The sequence below is a fragment of the Artemia franciscana genome, chromosome 13 (assembly GCF_032884065.1).
Source record: "Artemia franciscana chromosome 13, ASM3288406v1, whole genome shotgun sequence".
In the NCBI taxonomy this organism is placed as follows: domain Eukaryota; kingdom Metazoa; phylum Arthropoda; class Branchiopoda; order Anostraca; family Artemiidae; genus Artemia; species Artemia franciscana.
The window spans coordinates 45,890,606-45,910,229 of NC_088875.1; the positions used below are offsets into that span (position 1 = coordinate 45,890,606).

The following is a 19,624-nucleotide window of genomic DNA, read 5'->3' on the forward strand; positions in this document are numbered from 1 at the left end:
TAATTAATTATTAATTTATTTATAATTAAAATTAATTTATTTTTTTAATTAAGTAATTATTATTAATTGTTTTAATTTAGTTGTTTTAATTATTATTTATTTTTCTAATTTTTAATTTATTTTATTAATTAACTGTTAATTTATAAATTATTTTATTTGTTACCTGTGCCCTCTATTTTAATAAGAACAGAATTTCAAAAATTACAAAATGATTATAACCGCTATTTTATTTATTTGAAATTTTACGCCCCTAAAAATATATGCACCCCGGGCAAATGCCTCCTCTCCCCCCTCCCTCCGAAATTGCCTCTGGTTCTTGATGAGATTTTCTTCTTTTTTGAAAGTAGTTGAGCTGAACAGATAAAACTTTCTGGGATAGATTCAGAGCCTAAATTATATCCCTGGAAGGCGTTTTGAAGTACATATCACTACCTGCTTGAACATCGACGAAAATATTTAGTATTTTTCGTTTAAATGTGAATTTTATGAACATAGATTTGCTGCACAAATGATACCCAAAGAAATTTATTTATGTCTCATAACTTTGCTATATCCTAATTTATGAGGTTTTAAAGAATTACGAAAAATATACCTTAAATTAAAAAAAAATTCTATTATGGTTTAAGATCCTTCTTGATTTATTGCAATTTGCTTTTCAAAAAAAGTCATCGAAAAGTAGACTTGAACCAAAATTAAGAAAAAGTTAACTTTTTTTTCAAAATTCACAAAATCACATTTCTGGGGCGCAATTTAGGCTCTGAATTCATATTAGCACCTTCCCAGCCTAAACAAGACTTAGCAGCATCCTTATTGATCATGAGCCCTACTCCCTGTCTATGTACCCCATCCTTCCTGCCTGAGTAAACAAATTCTATATCACCTAATTTCACTCTTCCTACCACTGGGATATGAGTTTATGAATCTCCTAATGAGTCCAATTCGAATCATTTGAGTTTGTCTGTCAAAATGCTGATACGATAGTCATTTTTTAACGTCGTAATATTCCAAGTTCCACTTTTCATATACTTTAAATCATTGAAATTGTTTCGGCCTCAGGAAAAGTGTTTGTCACAGATGCCAGTTCAGGACAGGGGTCATATATCTTCTCAAGTCTACACCGAAAAACTTAAGCCGGCTTGGAACCGGACAGCAAGAAGTCCCTGGGACCTTGAGTATAAACGGAGGCTCTGTGCAATCCTGGGCCCATCTTGGTTACAACACGGTTTTCAGCACTTGGCGATGCTCTTCTATCAACAAGAGTCGAAATCCTGCACAGACAATATCAAGCCTATTACCTCCGTGTCATCATGTATTCATGCCTACAAATATTATGCTACAACGGGGAGGCAGCCCGTTGTAGATAAATTAACTAGGAAGAGGTTTTTCAGCCCAAAACGCCGTCAAAACAGACCAAGCCCAAAAGAATTATCCATGAATCAGAATCCCATATGAATGCTGTGTCGTTTACTAGGCTATAATTTCCTCGAGGGACGCCACTCCTAAAGTTGGAATTGAGTTGACCACAAAGCCCTCAGTCTTGTTGGTACCCCGAAAGGGTAGAGACAGCCCTGTGCAGTGGTCGTTGATTTCGCTTCATATGATGTAGCCAGGCCAGAAAAAGAATCTTACACCAAAGTTAACTAATCCAGTTTCCAATAGTAAAATATGCTGTACTTTATCTCTAAAACCTGTTACTTTTCTCCGTTTGGTGGTAAACACGCATGATCTTTTGATCACTTAAACAGTCTGTGACGTTGCACAGAAAATTTGTGACTATGTGACAATAGAAAATCCGTGACAGTAGTAACACTGAGTTTGGCCGTACAAGTTTGACGGTAAAATCAATCGGTCTGGGTTGGAAGAAAAATTGTTCACTTGCCCAAAAAATGTTGCCTCTAAGATGCCAAGAAAAATTGATGCAGTGTGAACTCTAAAATTGTTTCTGAGGGTACGTGTTATTCTGAGTATTTATTTGAGATGACGTTCGTGTTCAAGAGTTTGTATTTTTTTTTTTTTTTTTTTTTTTTTGATTTCATAGTATTTCTTGACTAAAACATTATGGATCAAAACTCGAAATCGATGAGCAGAACTTTTTTCTTCGACATCGTGGTTCTTGTTATTTCCCAAAAAAAATTGTAAGAGATACACAATTCTTTAATTTGATGATATGACTACAATTCTTTGGTTACAAAATACTTATTTGACGATATTCCATTTTTTTAAAACGCTTCGATGCTTGGGTGATTTACCTAGAATCATTTAGAAAAACTTGCAAAATTAATAGAAAAACTTAGATTTTCTTTTTTTTCTAATTTTTTTATATTTTTTCTAGATTTTCTATTATTTTTTTTTACTTTCTGTGCGAATGATCCCTCGTCAAATTTCCATGAAAATTGGTTCGAACACGTCAGAAAAAAGCTTTATCTTGTCCGGAACAAAATTTACCTCTAGTTTGCCAAGGAAAATTAATGGGTGATGGCAACTTCAGAAACTATCTCTTTGTTTATTCTTCATTTTTTCGTGTAGACTACAAGAGTTCGAGTCGTTTTGTTACTCTTCTTAGCATCTATTGTTAAAATATGAAAGGTATCAAAATTGTAAATAAAGAGAATTATAAGAAATTTGAAATGGGCATTTTGATATTATGATTACTAGTGTTATTTCCCCAAAATGTATAAGAGAACGATGCTTCTTTGATTAGAACATATCGAAGAGATAATACAAGTCTTGCAAATATTTGGCTTTTTTTGTATCTATAAAGCTCAGCTTCGGAGCTAAGATGTTTTACGTAGAAAAAATGCGGAGAATTGGAAAAATAAAAACTATAGGACAATATGTCTTAAAAGTTTTGCCTGTTTTTGTGATTTAGAAAAAAAAATACTTCGCGTGATGATGGTCATCATCAATTATACCAACATTAAAGATTAGTAGTCTTTTTTCTGCTGCCAGTTGCGGAATTTCGCTTGTTGTTTTTGACAACTGAAATTTCAGGGGAATGCTGCACCTTCTTAACCTGTTGGGTGTCTTGTGTTTTTAGCTCAGTTTTCGCTAGTTTTTCACCCACGATTCCTCTTTATTTCTTTTTTTTTATTTGACACCCGCTAGAAGTGAAAGTCCGTGAACTATATATTATATATATATATATATATATATATATATATATATATATATATATATATATATATATATATATATATATATATATATATATCTTACTAGGACCCGGTGGCTATGTCGCCAGGTCCTTGCACTCGGCTCGTGGTAGGCTTCTGTATAAGGATTCTCACTGTCGCTTGTCTTCAAAATTCAGACAATTTAAACCTTTTCCTGATGTCATGACCTCCAAATGGACCTTAAATTAGAATTAGTTCCTTTGTATAATAGGTTTTTTTATCGGGCCTTTAATTTCTACCTTGGCTTGTCTTTTGTCATTTTGAAAGACATATCGCCGAACCTTCGTTTCTTTTAATTGTTCAGGTGGTGAGACAAAAACTTCATTTTCTTCCAACGGTTTATCTAATCCAGGTTTTTGATTTTCAAAGGTATGTCCTAGGCATTGATGACCTTATCAGTGTCAAAATCCAAAACCTAATAAGCATCACTATCATTTTCAATTTTTTTCGTTCGTTTTTCCTTGGCTTGTCTTTCGTCATTGTAAAATATATATTGCTGAATCTTTGTTTTTTCAACAAACATATGGTAGGCATTGATGAGCCTATGCATGCCAAAAGCCCAAACCCAACCATCATCGCTATTTTTATCAATTTTGACATATTTTGATTTTCATTGACTCGCTCACATGTTTGGTGTCGGTTGTCTTCTAACTTCGTATGTCTTAGCTTTTCATTTCATTTTGACTTGCTCACAGCTCGGTGTCGCATGTCTTGTAACCGAGTGTGTCTTTGCTCTTCTTTTTCATTTTTGACATACCGCCGCTTTCTTCTAACTGCGTATATATTTGATCTTTATTTTCATTTTTGACTGGCTCACATGCTCAGTGTCACATGTCTTCTAACTGCGCGTGTCTTTCCTCTTCATTTTGATTTTTGACACGCCACCGCTTTTCTTCTAACCGCATGTCTTTGCTTTTCATTTTCATTTTTGACTCTCTCACTTGTTCGGTGCCGCATGCCTTCTAACCGCGTGTGTTTTTGCTCTTCATTTCATTTTTGACACGCTCTAATTTTCGTTTTTGCATATCTTCTTGCCGTCCGTATCTTATCTCTTCATTTTTATTTTTGACACGTTTTTGATTTTGATTACTTCAGACAATTTAGCAATGGCTTTTGCTTTAGATGCTCGTATTGGTGTTGTCGCAATTGATGATCTAGATTTTTGATTTTCACATCTTATCACGTTTGATAGTTCAGTGGTTTGTTCCAAAGAATCATCATTTATTGTAACTGCAACTGAAATTTTTCGTTTTTTGGGCCTTCCAATAGACATTATATTATATAAATAATTGATGCGTTTGAAACTCAACAATCCTATTTATGCTGTGCATTACACCATATAAGAAAATGCTTATAGGATGTCATAAAAAATGACTGTATGATATACTAACATAGTACATGACGTCATTTGCAAAAACCAAAATTAAAGCTCTTAACCAATTTTATCAAACTTCCGACCTATCCAGATCGTTTTTCTTTATATTAGAATATCCCAAGATACAAATTTTCCTAAAAAATTTGGAGCCGTTTTCGAGAACATACATAAATACACAAGTATTGCTCACTTATAAAGATAATACATACATATATATATATATATATATATATATATATATATATATATATATATATATATATATATATATATATATATATGTATATATAAGCAAACTCCCAGTAAATTTTTACCTGCACTCGGGTGTCTGCAGCTAACCTATAATCCCCACCTTTTTTAAAATAACTTTGTTCAAGTTAGATTCGTCTAGGTTCCACTTGGCGTGGTTAGCCACGCTAAGTAAACCTAAATGAACCAGGTTGCTGGTAGAAATTGATTGACTGTTTGCTTGTCTCTCACTGTGCCTCTGTGTCTGAGAAGATGTTTGCTTATCCCAGTGCCTGTCTTTGTCTGTTTGTATTTCTGAATCTGTGTGTTTCTATGTGTTTTTGTCTCTCTCAGTTTTGTGTCTGTGTCTCTGGACAGGTGTTTTCTTTTCCCAGTGTCTGTCTTTGTCTGTTTGTGTGTCTGAATCTTTGTGTTTGGAAGTTTTTTTGTCTCTCTGACTCTCTTTGTCTGTGTATCTGGGTTGGTATTTGCTTGTGCCAGTTTCTATCTTTGTCTGTTTGTTTGTCTGAATATATGTGTGTGTATGTGTTTTTGTCTCTCTCACTTTTTGTGCCTCTAGGTCCGGGTGGGTGTTTGCTTGTTCTAGATTCTATGTTTGTCTGTTTGTAAGTCTGAATCTGTGTATTTGTATGTGTTGTTGTCTCTCACTCTTTGTCTGTTTGTATGTCAGAATCTGTGTGTTTGTTTGTGTTTTTGCCTCTCTCACTCCCTGTGTCTGTGTGTCAGGGCGAGTGCGTGCTTGTCTCAGTGTCTGTCTTTGTTTATGTGTATGCCTGAATCTGGGTGTTAGTATGTGTTTTTGTCTCTCTCACTCTCCGTGCCTATGTGTCTGCTTGTCCCAGTGTATGTCTTTGTCTGTTTATATGTCTGAATCTGTGTGTTTGCATTTGCTTTTGTCTCTCTCACTCCCTGTGTCCTTGTGTCTGGGCGGGTGATTTCTTTTCCCATTGTCTGTCTTTTTCTCTTTGTGTGTCTGAATCTGTGTTTGTAAGTGTTTTTATCTCTCTGACTCTCTTTGCCTGTGTGTCTGGGTGGGTATTGGCTTGTCCCAGTTTCTGTCTTTGTCTGTTTGTTTGTCTGAATGTATGTGTGTGTATGTGTTTTTGTCACTCTTACTTTCTGTGCCTGTGCGTCTTGGTGGGTTCTTGTTTGTCCTAGTGTCTGTGTTTGTCTGTTTGTATGTCTGAATCTGTGTATTTGTTATGTGTTTTAGTCTCTCTCACTCTTTGTGCCTGTGTGTCTGGGCGGGTCTTGGCTTGCCCTAGTGTCTGTCTTTGTCTGTTTGTATGTCTGAATCTGTGTGTTTGTATATGTTTTTGTCTCTCTCACTCTCTGTGCCTATGTGTCTGCTTGTCCCAGTGTATGTCTTTTACGTAAGTTTTCACGTAGCCAATTCAAATTTAATTTTCACTTTCCTTGGTATTTCAATATCAGAATCAGCTTTTTTGAGAGGCTCGCTTACAACTTCCTGTTAGGTTTCTGCTTTCCAAAAAGTTTTCGCTATAAAAATTAAAATAAAAAATAAAATAAAATAAACAGTGAGCTATAGCTTTTACAGAAAAAAACCTTATTACGGCAAGGGAAATTTATGGACGATGACAACTTCAGAAGATATCTGAAGTTTACGCTTAATTTCTTTCTATAGAAAAGTTCACGTCTTTGCTTACTTTCCAAACCATTTCTCGACTAAATTATTGTGAGTATTCAAAACCAAAAAATATTGAAAACTAAACAGAACCAGTGGCATCAATTTTACGAAAATTAGTGAAGAGGGGGCAAAATGTATTTTTCAAAGTCTGGGGGCGGGGGTAATTTTGTCGTTTTGCAGTTTTTTTATGAAAGTACCAAACAAGCAGTTTATAATGAAAAAAAAAACAAATTCAAATTTTTCAATTCAAATTCAAAAAACAAATTTTTCAAGATCGAGGGGGATCTTGGGGGCGAATGCCCCCTTGCCCCTCTAATGGACGCTCCTGAACAGCTTTCTATGTCTTAAGTATAAAATATAAACAATTCTTTGCTAGGACTAGTGAAGAGATACCATTAAGTAAATATAACTGTTCAAAATAGAGATGAAACCTTTATCTCTATAATATAATAAAGTTATCTACATTAAGTTATATAAGTGTTTGGGGAATTCGCTTTCTAAAAAGACATTCTCGGAGCTAAGGGACTCTGAATATGTACTGAAATTGAAAAATAATTTTAGAATAGGAAAGAAACACTGACATAACTTTATTATGTGAAAATGTAAGCTTTGTGTAAGAAAATGAAGATTTTTGTAAACGCTTTGGGTATATTCATATTCAAGCCTCAATATTCAGCCATCATTGATGCCCAAATAACACAACACTGTGCCGGTTTAAAACCAGCACATAGGTTGTAACTAAAAAAGAAGATTAAGAAAAAAAAGCTGCAATTTGTCAATTTTTATAAATGTATGTAAAATTCTCCCTACTTGTAGCCATTATATCAGAAACGGTCATAAAATTACACTCAGTCGTTTATTACACTCAGTCGTTAATTTATTCTGTTTCATTTTGTTGTGGTATAAGAACACTTTCAACACTGGAAAAAAATACCAGAAGAAAAAAATAAGGATAAATTGTAAACAGAAGAAAAATTTAAACTATATTAGAATAAATACATGTATTAGTATAATTTAGTATAAGTCAATGTAAACTACAGTTGTATGTTCCAAGCGGAAAGATGTATTATAGATGTATAAGATAACCTGTATCATAAAAAGTATGAAAATTTAAGAGACGTTTTTATCATTGTTTTAAAATCTAAAAGACGTAAATGTAAATGACACCAGCAAATTGTCAGTTATTTCAAAAATAAATTTTGTAAATAGTATATATTATTTTACTGTGAATAAAGAAATGCAAACTGACCACACAGTTTTCCCATTAAAGCCCCCAAAAATTCCCATTAAGGGAATTTTGAATTATGGGTTCCACTTCCCCAATCATTTTTTGAAAATCTAGAAGAGACCAATAATTTGATCCCATTTTCTCGAATGGACGATTCAATATTCTACGCGATTCGTACTTTACACAATCTCTGAGAAGCTTATTTCTGGAATTAGAACAGTTTCATTTTGGTACTATCTAGCAACCTTGGAAAAAAATGATCTTTAAGAAAAGACCAATAAAAATGTTCAAAATTCAAAGGAACCATTTTATTACCAAAAGGATTAGTATTGCACCACAATTCAATGATCGTTAGAAGGAGCAATGAGACACTAAAGCTCAAAGCTTAGAACTACGCTGTCGTCATGAATTTTACTTTAAATTTAATTTTAAATTGTAAATAATGTTCCTATCACCAAATGATTTAAATTTTCTATGGATTTTTGCATGCAGAGGTTTCTGATTCGTCCCTGCCGGAACCACTTTTTGATTCTGTGAAAATTTATTTTTGCGACAGGAGAACGTTAAGAGGAGACAAGGGAGGTTTTTTCAGGGAGTGAGGAGGTAGTGGTGGTATAGTGGTATTATGAACCACTAAAAGTTAGATACGCGATATCAAAAGCATATAACGCACCATTATAATGATTAATGGACAACAGCGAACATTTTTGGCTGATTTTAAACTAAAAAAGAGGACACTTACCACACTTGGGTCAAAAGCAGCTTCATGAATAAGAACATTCCATTTTGAAGGTATATTCAAATCCTCCTCTCTCCATTTCATCTCTAAAAACTCTTATTTTCTCTGAGCTTCGCTCTTGTTAAGGTCGTTAAACTCTTTTTAAGCCTGTTAAACTCTTAATAAGCTCAAATCTTAAAACTACGCTGTCGTCATGAATTTGTCTTAAAAATGAATATTGAATTTTAAATTATAAATAATGTTGCTATCACCAAATGATTTAAATTTTTTATGATTTTTTATTGTAAACACTTGAATAAATGAAACTTAAGAAGAACAGAAATTGAAAATGAATAGTCAGGGCAAACTGACAACGAGCGAAATTTAATGAAAATTAGAACAACAATAATTATGACTCGGGACAAATAGAGAGGACTACCGGGTGCCCAGGGGCAAAAAGAAACATATAGGGTTTCTTTGCCGTTCAACAACTATTGGCCCTTGAGAGGTTAGTAGGATTTTCAATTCCCACTCGATGACCATCCCTTCCATACGAAGTGACCGACCAAAAATGTGAGGGAGACACTTCGCTCTTTACAAAGTCTAACGTTTGGTGTTGAACAGATACTAATAATGTTTATTCGACTGACTATTTGACTTTTCCATAGTTGTGTGCTAAAAGGCTAAGATTATTCTTTTTCCTTATCTTATATTGAGTCAAGATTGTACTAGCTGTATTACTAATTAGAATCCATAATTGGGCTGTTTATTCCAAACCTGATCTTAAGTATATTATTCCTTAAAACACGTGCCAAAAACCGTGATTTAGAAATAAATAAGACTTCTAATCTCCAATTCTCCTCTGGTTTATAGACAAATGGCTGATTTTTCCTCTTGGCTATTAATAATGTGTTTCTGGTAAAAAATACAAACGCTAATTAAGACTCCAATTAATGACCCTAAGTTAATTCAGATTCATTCAGCTGAATCCATTTGTTTCTTGCATTTGGGATTTTGTCTGTTGCTGAGGCAATATAAAATAAAAAGAAAAAAAAACATTGCTGGTAATTAAGCCAACGACAAAACTAACCTCTTTAGTTTACTTATCCACAAGAGCGATTTCTTAAATCCACGTGACAAGCTGTAGTGCATTGAACAGCGTTGTCAACGCTTAGAAATAAACTGTAGCAGTTTCTACTAAAATTGTACCGCAAGAGATTAATTTTACCATCTGATCAGCAAGTTAAGAGTTCACCATAACAAGACAAAATTTTTGACAAACTTAGACTTGAACAGATATCAGAGTCAGAGAGGAGGAACTAAAATCAAAAGGTAACAGCAAATTCGATTGTACTTAAAAATTGTCACATGTGCCGCTTTGTACCGGAGCCTCTAAATTGCTCCAAAAGCGGCAATATTGGGTTGGCAACGCTGGTACTGAAGCATACATTAACGAATAAACAGACACAAAACACTTCTTTTTTTGAACATCTTGTCGCCTATAATTGACATTGATTCATTGTTGATCAGCAATTGTTGAGCAGGCCTTGTTGATCAGCAATGGTGTTCTAGCGAGACACTGTTTATCAACAATCGTGTTCTAGTGACCAACAAAGGTTTTGTTGATGAACACTGTGATGAGGAATACGACCCAAATTTAAATCGCTGCTATGTACCTTGATGGTCAAATTTGAGCAGGAAATTTCAAGGTTAGATATGATGGGGATTTTTTTTTTTTCTCACAGTTTTAGAAGAAGAAAAAACTATTACTTTGTCGTAATTCTTGTTATTTATCATTAACTTTATCTCTTATTTACAAGTACGACACAAGTAGGTTCATTTGAACAAACCTCCCTTTTCTCTCCAAAGGGCACTAGAGAAATCTTGTTATATTTAACTGACACTTTCAGAATTTGTTTAGACAGTGAAATGGTGTTTAAGTATTGAAAATATCAGGAGTAAACATGAGTTAAATTGAAAATAGTAAAACAATGATCAATTGGTTTTGAAAATATTGTCCTTTATTTTCAACAATAATAAATGTTGGTTTTCGTGAAAATAATTGTTGATCATTAAGTGTTGATAAACAAATCTGTTTTCGTGATTACGGATGAACAACTTGGTCCCCAGAGAAGGTCGTATCACACTTATGGTCCATTCACAGCAAAATTTTATAATATGAGATTTAACTAGCGCTAATTTGGGCCAATCAGAATTTTTCACAGAATTTTTTTTTTTTTTTATGATATTGGATCTCAGTGATATTGTCCCCAAAGTCACAAGAATGGTCTGGTGCATTAAAAGTTTTGACTTAATTTGGCTCTAATTTTGGTTTGTTTAACTTCACGTATGTTTTAAACTGTCCAGAGATGTGCTCGGCGGGGTTCCTAAGAGCCTAGCCATCTTCTTGAAATCCCAAGTTTTCCTGAGTTCCTGGGTACTCCTTATTCAAATTATCAAACTATTTGTTTTATTATTGCTCTCCCCACACCCCTCCCCCTGCCTCGAATAAGTTCCAGTGCACATGCTTGAAACAATCGATATGAAGTTGTCATCTTCGATGTATGAATTTGCCATATACGATACATGAAGTTGCCATATTTTATGTTTCTGCTGCTATATTCAATCAAATTCCATTTATTCGTACCTCCACATTTATTAAATAGTGACTGAATAGTAAAAAACAATCGTGGTGATTAATATTAAAGATTTATTGCTGTATTTATTGGGTGATTCTCGCGCCTCAGTTGTAATGGGATGCTAATATCATTTGTCATTACCAGCTGGTGAGAAAGCTCAATTTTTTGTTCAGTCTTGTAATAAGGTTCTTAGAACATCTTTGGTCGAGAGGGCGATGCCTTCGGGAATTAAAGAGAGCCGAAATTTTGACCTCTTAGTGACTCATACTGGTTGTCCGGCGGGAATTATTCTACTGAATTTCTGAACGTCAGTATGACATTTGCCGTGAGAAAAATTGAACTTTGAAGGCTAGCAAAGGGAGTTTAAATGGGGAGAAAGAAGAAAAAAAACAAATTAAATTGGAGCGTCAAATATCCTCTTATCCTTCCTATGGATATGTCTATTTCTTAATGACAAGTTAAGGATAATAAACATCCGGTTATAGGGGGACAGAGGGGGCACCTGCCCCGGGTGCAGAAATTTTAGTGGTGCAGAGTTTGAAAAAAATAATCTAATCGCTATAATCATTTTGTGATTTTGACATTTTATTTTTATTTACATAAAGTTGAGGACGCAGTTAATAACTGAAAATAATTTTTAAATATTAATTAAAAAATTAAACAAGAAATTAAAAATAGTTAAAAATAAAAAGCCAAGTCTATGTGAGTTTGGTATAGGAGAAGAAAACATAATGGTTACAGACTGCTGCGATTTTCGTAGGGAAAACAATCTAGCTGTAACCAATACAGTATTTGGTCCTTACATGGTATTCACAGGATGGTAAGACAGCTAACCTTACTGATTTTTTATTGTAAACCGAAGACTGAGTAAATCGATACAAGATACTAGGGTATATAGGAGTGCTATATTGATGTTAAAAGTAAAGATCACCATCTAGTAGTGTCAAGGGTTAATTTAAAGCTGAAATTTAGGAGGATAACTACCATCCGGAAGCTATTACGCTTGTAGACTCCAGGATGAGAATGTGAGAGAAACTCTCAAATTCCAGAAACAGTTGAATACTAAACTGGAGAGTTTAAAATTTGACAAACGTAGAAGATGGATGAAATAATTGTAGAAAAACAGTTTGTGAAGATACTGATGGTGTCTTAGGGAGGAAAGTTAGAAACTCAGCTAGGAATGTTAGTGAAAATGATTCGTTGTTATATCGTCATAGTCCAAGGCAGTTACCGCCACCGTGGTACCCAATGGCTGGCTCGTGGTATCCTCTGGCACGCATTATCAAACATTAAGGATTTTCAGACGTTTTCCTGCAAAAAAATAAGCGCATCTACTAGAGTCGACTGTTTAAACTTAAAGGAAAAGTCTTGATAGTGTTTCTTCTGATGACTCCGGGCAATTGACGCCAGTGTGGTACAATATGCGTACCTAATGGCACCATATAGTACCCATCATCATCACTTGAGCGTTTTCTGACGTTTGCATATTCCGATAAATACTTTTTGTTTTAACTAATGGAATATAGCATGTCATTATTATATAGTGATAGTCAAAGGCAGTTAACTCCACCCAATGGCTGGCTCGTGGCATCCTGTCACGCATTATCAATTCAAAGGATTTCCAACCTTTTTCCCACAAGAAAAAACTTTGTAAATTAAAATTTACCATTGTTTTTATTTGAACACCGGGAAATTGCCATTTCATTGTCAGATTGAGATGTTCCATGGCAAATCCCAGCCTGTGATATTCAGTGGCTGACACACGGCACCCTCTGTCAAGCATTTTCACAAATATTGCATTTTTGGGCATTTTCCTGCGAAAATACCCGTTTAAACTACAATCGATCCTTCAAACTCAATGAAAAATCTCCAATAGCGTTTCTTCTGATGAATCCTTGCAATTGAGGCCATTTTGGCACAGCTTACTAGCCCGATGACGCCATCTGGCGGACATTATTACACCTAAGGGTTTTCCGCCTTTTCCCCCTCTCCTTTTCTTTCTTTCTTCCTCTTTCTCTTTTCCCATGCAGTTTTAATGCTGTCGTTTACAATACGAAGCTAAGGCCTGCTTGTGCTACTGAATGGAACATCAATTGGTGACACGGACAATTTTTTTCGGAGGAACTAAGAGCCATTCACATAAAATTCACATAAAAACAATCTTTATTTTTTTTATGCAAAGAACATTTTCGGGAATGTTTATTAATAATGCGTCAATGATAATTTGACAAAACTTAATTAATACAAATTTCCAGCCACTTCCCAATTGTCGGTTCTAGTTACCGAATTCATTGAAACCGAATTAAGCATGATTTTAAAACAAAAGGAAGAGTTTGACATTAATTGCTGCTTCATGCAAGCAGTATTTTTTACTTAATAAATTTCGAAGCTTCTAACACCACTACTTTGTCTAAACGACATTGGACTGTGACTGTCTGCTGAACATATTTGAACTGTGCAACGAGTTTTTTTTTACATCTCGGCTTGACGTCTGAAGTCTTTACTTCATTGAATTGTGTCGAATGTGACACTTGTCGCCCATATAAAAAAGGCTTGTTTAATTTGTTATTTTAATTCATTCTAGGAGCTGGCTTCCCTGACGAAAAACTTCAGTGGTGCTGAGCTTGAGGGTTTGGTTCGGGCAGCTGGGTCAAGTGCTTTAAATCGTCATGTAAAAGCATCGGACAAGGTCGAGGTAGATCCGGACGTTGCATCAAAACTCTGCTTAACATGGAAAGACTTCTTATACGCTCTGGAAAATGATATAAAGCCAGTAAGTTTTTTGGTCTCATAAAGCTTGCTTTATTAAAAGGTTTTGATTAAATTGTACCTCTTACAGAGAAACTTCATTCTTTTGACGTCGTATGTCTAGTTTCGGACGACTCCTTGAGATGAAAAACATACCCTCAGGAGTGGAATAAAAATAGATTAATAGAAGGGAAACGATGAAAAGTAACGAAATAAAAAAGAAGGGAGGAGGACTTAAATATATAGAAGGAAATTGAGCAGAAAAACTTACACAACTACGTTTAGATTAAATATTAATAGGAAAATCTATTTGTCAAAGGGACAAAGAAAGCAAAAGCTAGATAGAATATATTTTGTCACATCACCACACTTTTTATCTTTCGATAGTGAAATAATCAAGAAAAAAAAATGCAGAGAGAGGAGATTTACATTCAATTATATTGTAAATGACCCTATTTAACTCGCGTTATTTCTGTTTTTTGAACCCTGAACTCATCTGATTTTAGTACTCATATGGTAAAGGTAAAGGATACGGCATTAGACTTTACAGTCCTTACCAGCGGTGCTGATTTCCGTTTCTTGGCCCTTCAGCCAGGAAGTGCAATGGGGGGTTGGGGGCCAGCCATCCTGTGCTTTCGCACACCCTTCCTGTTTACCTTCCCTAGATTTCTCCAGGTACCCATTTAGAGCTGGGTCGACTCTGGCTAAGCTTACAGGGTCACACCACTGACCCCCGTCCCAAACCGAAGAATTGGGTACACTGGGATTCGAACCCGTGTCCTCTCAGACAAAGGATCCCGAATCCAGCGCACCAACCCACTCAGCCAGGACGGCTTACTCGGCCAGTACTCATATGGCCATAACTAATTTTTTTTTTCGTGTGTGGCGTAGCATTTATCCGACCACATTGTGAAGAACTTAACAACTAGTGTCTGTGGAGGTCAAAGACCGGTGGCATACTGCGTCCAAAGCTTGCAGTTATTAGAGAGGTTTCCAAAATAGAATAACTTCAAATGGACTTCAAGCCAGCAATCTGAATTTAAGCCAATAAAAAGAACACTCCGTCTGATTGGCTCTTCTCTGTAAAATTTTAAGCCAGCAAAAAGAAAAATTTCCTCTGACTGGCTCCTCAGTGTGAAATTTTAAGCCAGAAAAATGAAAAATTCTCTCTGACTGGCTCCTCTGTGTGAAATTTTAAGCCAGTAAAAAGAAATATTAGTTTTTTAGTCACAAAATTTGTTATAAGTAGTCCCTCTATTTTTCTGCGATTGTGGTCCGTCACACCATTTTTTTTATTATTATTATTAATTAAAAGCCGTAAAGGCTCGCTTGACATCCTTCACTTCTTACATCATTGTATACGCGATATACATGTTTGCATTAAATATGCAATATAATACATTATGGTTCTACTGCTACTACTACTACTACTTGTAAATCACTGCAGCACCAAGCCACCTGAGGTCAGTGTAGCTACGCACGCTCCTTCTCCATCCTAATTTATTTAAATCCTCTTTCTTTACATCCTCCCAGGAATTTCCCATTTCTCTTAAGTCTTTCTTTACAACATCTTCCCACCTGATCCGGGGACGACCTGATTTTCGTTTGGCCCTAGATGGTTGGCCGACAAGGACAATTTTTGGCAATCTTTCATCCTTTATCCGCAGATCTGAACCTAGTAATCCCATCCTTTCTCTCACTGTAACCCTAGAAAGTGGAATTGGATCGCATTTTTCCTCCATCTTACAGTTTGAGATACGGTCGGTCTTTTGGGTACCCAAAACAATCCGTAAGCAATTTTTCTTCATAACGTATGGCAAATCCTCCTCCGTTTTTCGGAGAGCCTACGCTTTACTTGACCATTGTCATCACTGTAGGTTTCAATACTCTAATCTTGTTGTGCAGACTTATCTTTCTATTCTTCCGAGCTTTTTTCAACTGTGAAAAAACACACTGGGCCTTGACTATTCTATTTTTAACATCTACACTGCACCCACTTTCTTTACTAATAACGCAGCTAAGGAAGTGAAGCTGTCCAGTTGATCCATCTTCTCTTTATCTAACATAAGAAAAATAAGCTTCATGTTGTTTTTGAAAAATTAAGTATGGTCTAGATACTTTAATGTAAGTTGAAAAAGAACTTAAAAACTACGTTTCAAAATTTCAATCGGCATATTTAACTCTAATTTTCACAAGTGTCATCATTTAGGATCAACTTAAAAAAATTACCAGAGAAAGAAGGTAAAAAAAATATTTATGAAACCTCTATTTTTTTTTAATTTGTACAATTTTTTGAATCAGCATAAATATTCAGTTTGAACGCAGTGCGCATACCTGGTGGCACACTTATCTGCTAAAACTATTAAACCAAACTAATAACGAAATACTATATCTTCTTAACAATAAAAACTTTGAGGACACAAAAAGTTATAAAAACACAAATCAAAATGTCTAAACTCTTGGCCCTAAATATCTAAATTATTTTAAAGCCACAATACGAGAAAAAAAAACAACTTCTCAGCTACTTCTCTGTAGTGTTTTTTAAATAGACTTGAAATTTTATTTTTACAATGATATTAACGCAGAAAGCATAGAAGTTTAAATTTTGCCCTCTATGTCAAATGGTGAAATCTGCTTTTGACGTCGAATGAATTTCGAATTACAAATCAGAAAAATGGATAGCGGGGTAATTATGAACCTAGGAATTTATTGGGAAATCAACGGCAAAATTCAAAGGTAAATGACTATAAACGTAAATTTGTTCAAATATAGAAATTGAGATCATGATTTTATAGACCACAGTGGCTAAGGATGGCAAAACGAGAAAAAAAAAATCGGAAAAAGAAGATAGACGAGGTATATCACAGCCGCTTTCTGTACAAGAAGACCTTAGATCTTCCTGTGCTTTCAGAGCTCTTAGAGCATCCAAGAAGAGTCGCCAGTCATCTCTCATCGCTGCGGCCACCCAGACACCGCTCCGTTCCAATTGGATTGAGGTTTATAGATTCATGACAACAGTTTTGTAGCTGCTTCGTAACGTGTTTTTGGGCCATCCTCCACTCCTGGTACCGTTTTGTTGCCACTGGATGAGGACGTTTGGTAGTCAAGTTCCTGGAACGTAAATCACTTGTTCTAAGCATTCCACTTCCGATATTTGACCACCTTGGTTATCTGTGGTTGGGATGTTTTCTGTCGTTCATTAGAATTCGTTACTTTTTAGGGCCATCGCATGTTTAAAATGCAGGTTTTAGAACCAAATCAAAGCGTCGAGAGGGCGTGGTTGTTGAACACCCTCGCTTGAGTTGGAAAGAGTACTGCTGGTTGTATTTGATTTGAGACAGTTTCCTGAAGAATATACTTGCCTAGCTGATTCCTAGCTTTTACTTCCCATTGGCATAATCCGGTATGGTGGTTTCAACTTTCTAAATATTTGAACTCCACGACTTGCTCTATTGTCTAGTTACTGGTCTAGGTCGATCGGAGATCCAATATTTGTCATACTTTTTGTTTTATTGGCTTTTATGCCACGCCAGCTACTCCAAAACCAGGGTGGAAACTCTGGGGAAAAATAGTTTGCAAAAGGAACATCTGCGCAGGAACAAGAACCAAAAACACAAAGAAAAGTCCACAAAGCAGCATGAAAGTCCAAACCCTTAAAAAAAAAGTTAAAGTTGAAGAGATCCTGTTTCAAGCAGTGGCGATTCAGACGTCAAAAACGGTAAAAAGTCATCTTTTTTTAAGAAAGAGCGTATCTTATCTTATGATTATGAAGGACAAGAGAGATGTTGTTGGCCACCTGAGCTACTCGTAAGCTGAACTATCTCTCGTAAAATGTACTTTTTCTATTGGTAATTAATTTCGTTGATTTTTTGCCAGAAATTTATGGGAAGACTTGGTGATATTCGACCTTTAATTATTTCGTGTACCAATCACGGTTGGCATTTTCCACTTAAGAAACTACCGTCGTCTATCATTTAGCTTAAGGTGGCAAACCTAAGTTTTCCATCAAAAACCATTTACAAAACTTAGGATCAGTGTAATTTGTTTGATAAGAAAAACTCAGTGAGGAAGCTCAGTTGAGAACTTGCTTTGTTTTCCATTTCTTATCTGAGATTTCGGTTATCCGACCAAAAGAGTGAACGTTCGAAGTGACGTTGGTGAGTCTTTAATGATGCTCCTGCTTCATTTAAATCCTCCTACATCCCCTGGCAGATTTAGGGGGAAGGGAGAACCCTGTACCTCTCCCTGAGATTTTTCTGGCGCCCTCATTCTGTGTTTTTTTTTACTCTTTTTTAAATTAACTTGTCAATTTGATCAATTAGCACTCTTGTTACATTGCCCCCTCCAAGATTTTGTTCTAGATCCGCCTTTGCTCCCAGCTACTGGTCTACGACATGACGATATGGCCTCGAAGTGAATGACACTTTTAACTGTTTTATTTACGAAACTCATATAGTAAACATTAAACACAACAACCGTCCAGGAAACGCACAACGCGCCAGCTAACAGACAGCTACAACCCTTTCACTTTCAACCAAACACTCAATCAATTAAAATCAAAAATGTTCTCTCTCATCATATCTTTAAAAATAAGAGGTTTCTAGGTCTTTTCACCAGCTCCTAAGCCTGGGTCACCCGTTGTTTTTTGTTTTTTTTTGTGTTTTTTTTTTCTTTGCTATTCGTTGCGTCTTGAGGTAGCTGTCAATCGTGCAAATTTAACTAATGCCAATGTGTTCAAAATTCTCTTGAATTGAAAATTTATAAGGCTTCAGACGCTAGTAAAATTCCTGGTACTCTCCGCAAAAGGTGCATACCTAAACTTGCTGGCTCTTGGCTCTCTTTTAAGGAAATGTTGGATTATTTCGAAAATCTTGAAAAGTCACTTGAATTATTTTGATTCATTATGCAGATATAGACCTGAATATTATAGGACCTTACCGACCAATTCAGCATGCTGTCCTGAGCAGAAAAATTATATGAAAGGAAGTCCTTGCATAACATCATAGATTTCTGTCATCAATACATTTACCAGAACGAGCTGTCCAATTGAACTTCCTAGGAAGACAGAATTAGCGTCCTATTTATGCCTTTGGAGTCCAGAACTTATGTTAACTCTGTTAGGTGGGCTGGCTCTGTGCTAGAACGTGGCTGAAAATATGACAAAGTTTTCTGTTACAGAGATGCTCATACTTCTCTTTCAGCCTAATCTATCGAAAGCTCCGCTCTTTATCGCCTCCTAAGAAATTTTAATTTTCTTCAAATCCTTCCTTATGACCTCTTCCCACTCCATGTGGGGACGCTTTTAGAAAACAGTAAAGGTAATATACAGTATCAAAAAGTCCTAGATTCTTCCTTGAAAATCTTTGTTACAGATCTAAATCCACACAAGCTTCATGACCCCACCTTAGCGCTCGCGCAATGACATACGTTTCCGATGGAAAACCATATAGCAACTGACACTATGGTTTTTGACGGTTTGTGAAGCTTTTCAAATTGCGCGCTAAGAACAATTGTCATGTTTGGAGAAAATTTTGCTACTAGTATATTACCTTTACTGTGGTTTTAGAATGTAGTAAAATATGTCATGTTGTTTTATTATACAGACTCAGAATTGCATTGATCTTCTCTCATAGGAACATTACGTTAGCCTTCTATCCTATAACATTGCAAAAGCCGTTGATTCTGCCGGGCTTGGTGGTCTTCTTTACAAACAACAACACCATGGAGTTGATGATAGTTCTTGCAGGCTATTCTTCAGTTACGATTATTAAGAGGGGTTGTTGATAGTTTTGTTTCAAAGGAAGACCAATTGCTAGGTGGTGTTCCTCAAGGACGTTTTTCAGTCC

At 35.5% G+C, this 19,624-nt stretch overlaps 1 protein-coding gene across 1 annotated transcript in view; it reads left to right on the forward strand.

The window, feature by feature from the left end:
• LOC136034996 (vesicle-fusing ATPase 1-like) overlaps window positions 1-19,624 on the forward strand; it is a 267,443-nt gene that overhangs the window by 178,688 nt on the left and 69,131 nt on the right. Inside the window, exon 10 of the mRNA XM_065716566.1 lies at window positions 13,615-13,803. Coding sequence (XP_065572638.1) covers window positions 13,615-13,803 — 189 coding nt within the window. The remainder of the gene's footprint in view (window positions 1-13,614; window positions 13,804-19,624) is intronic.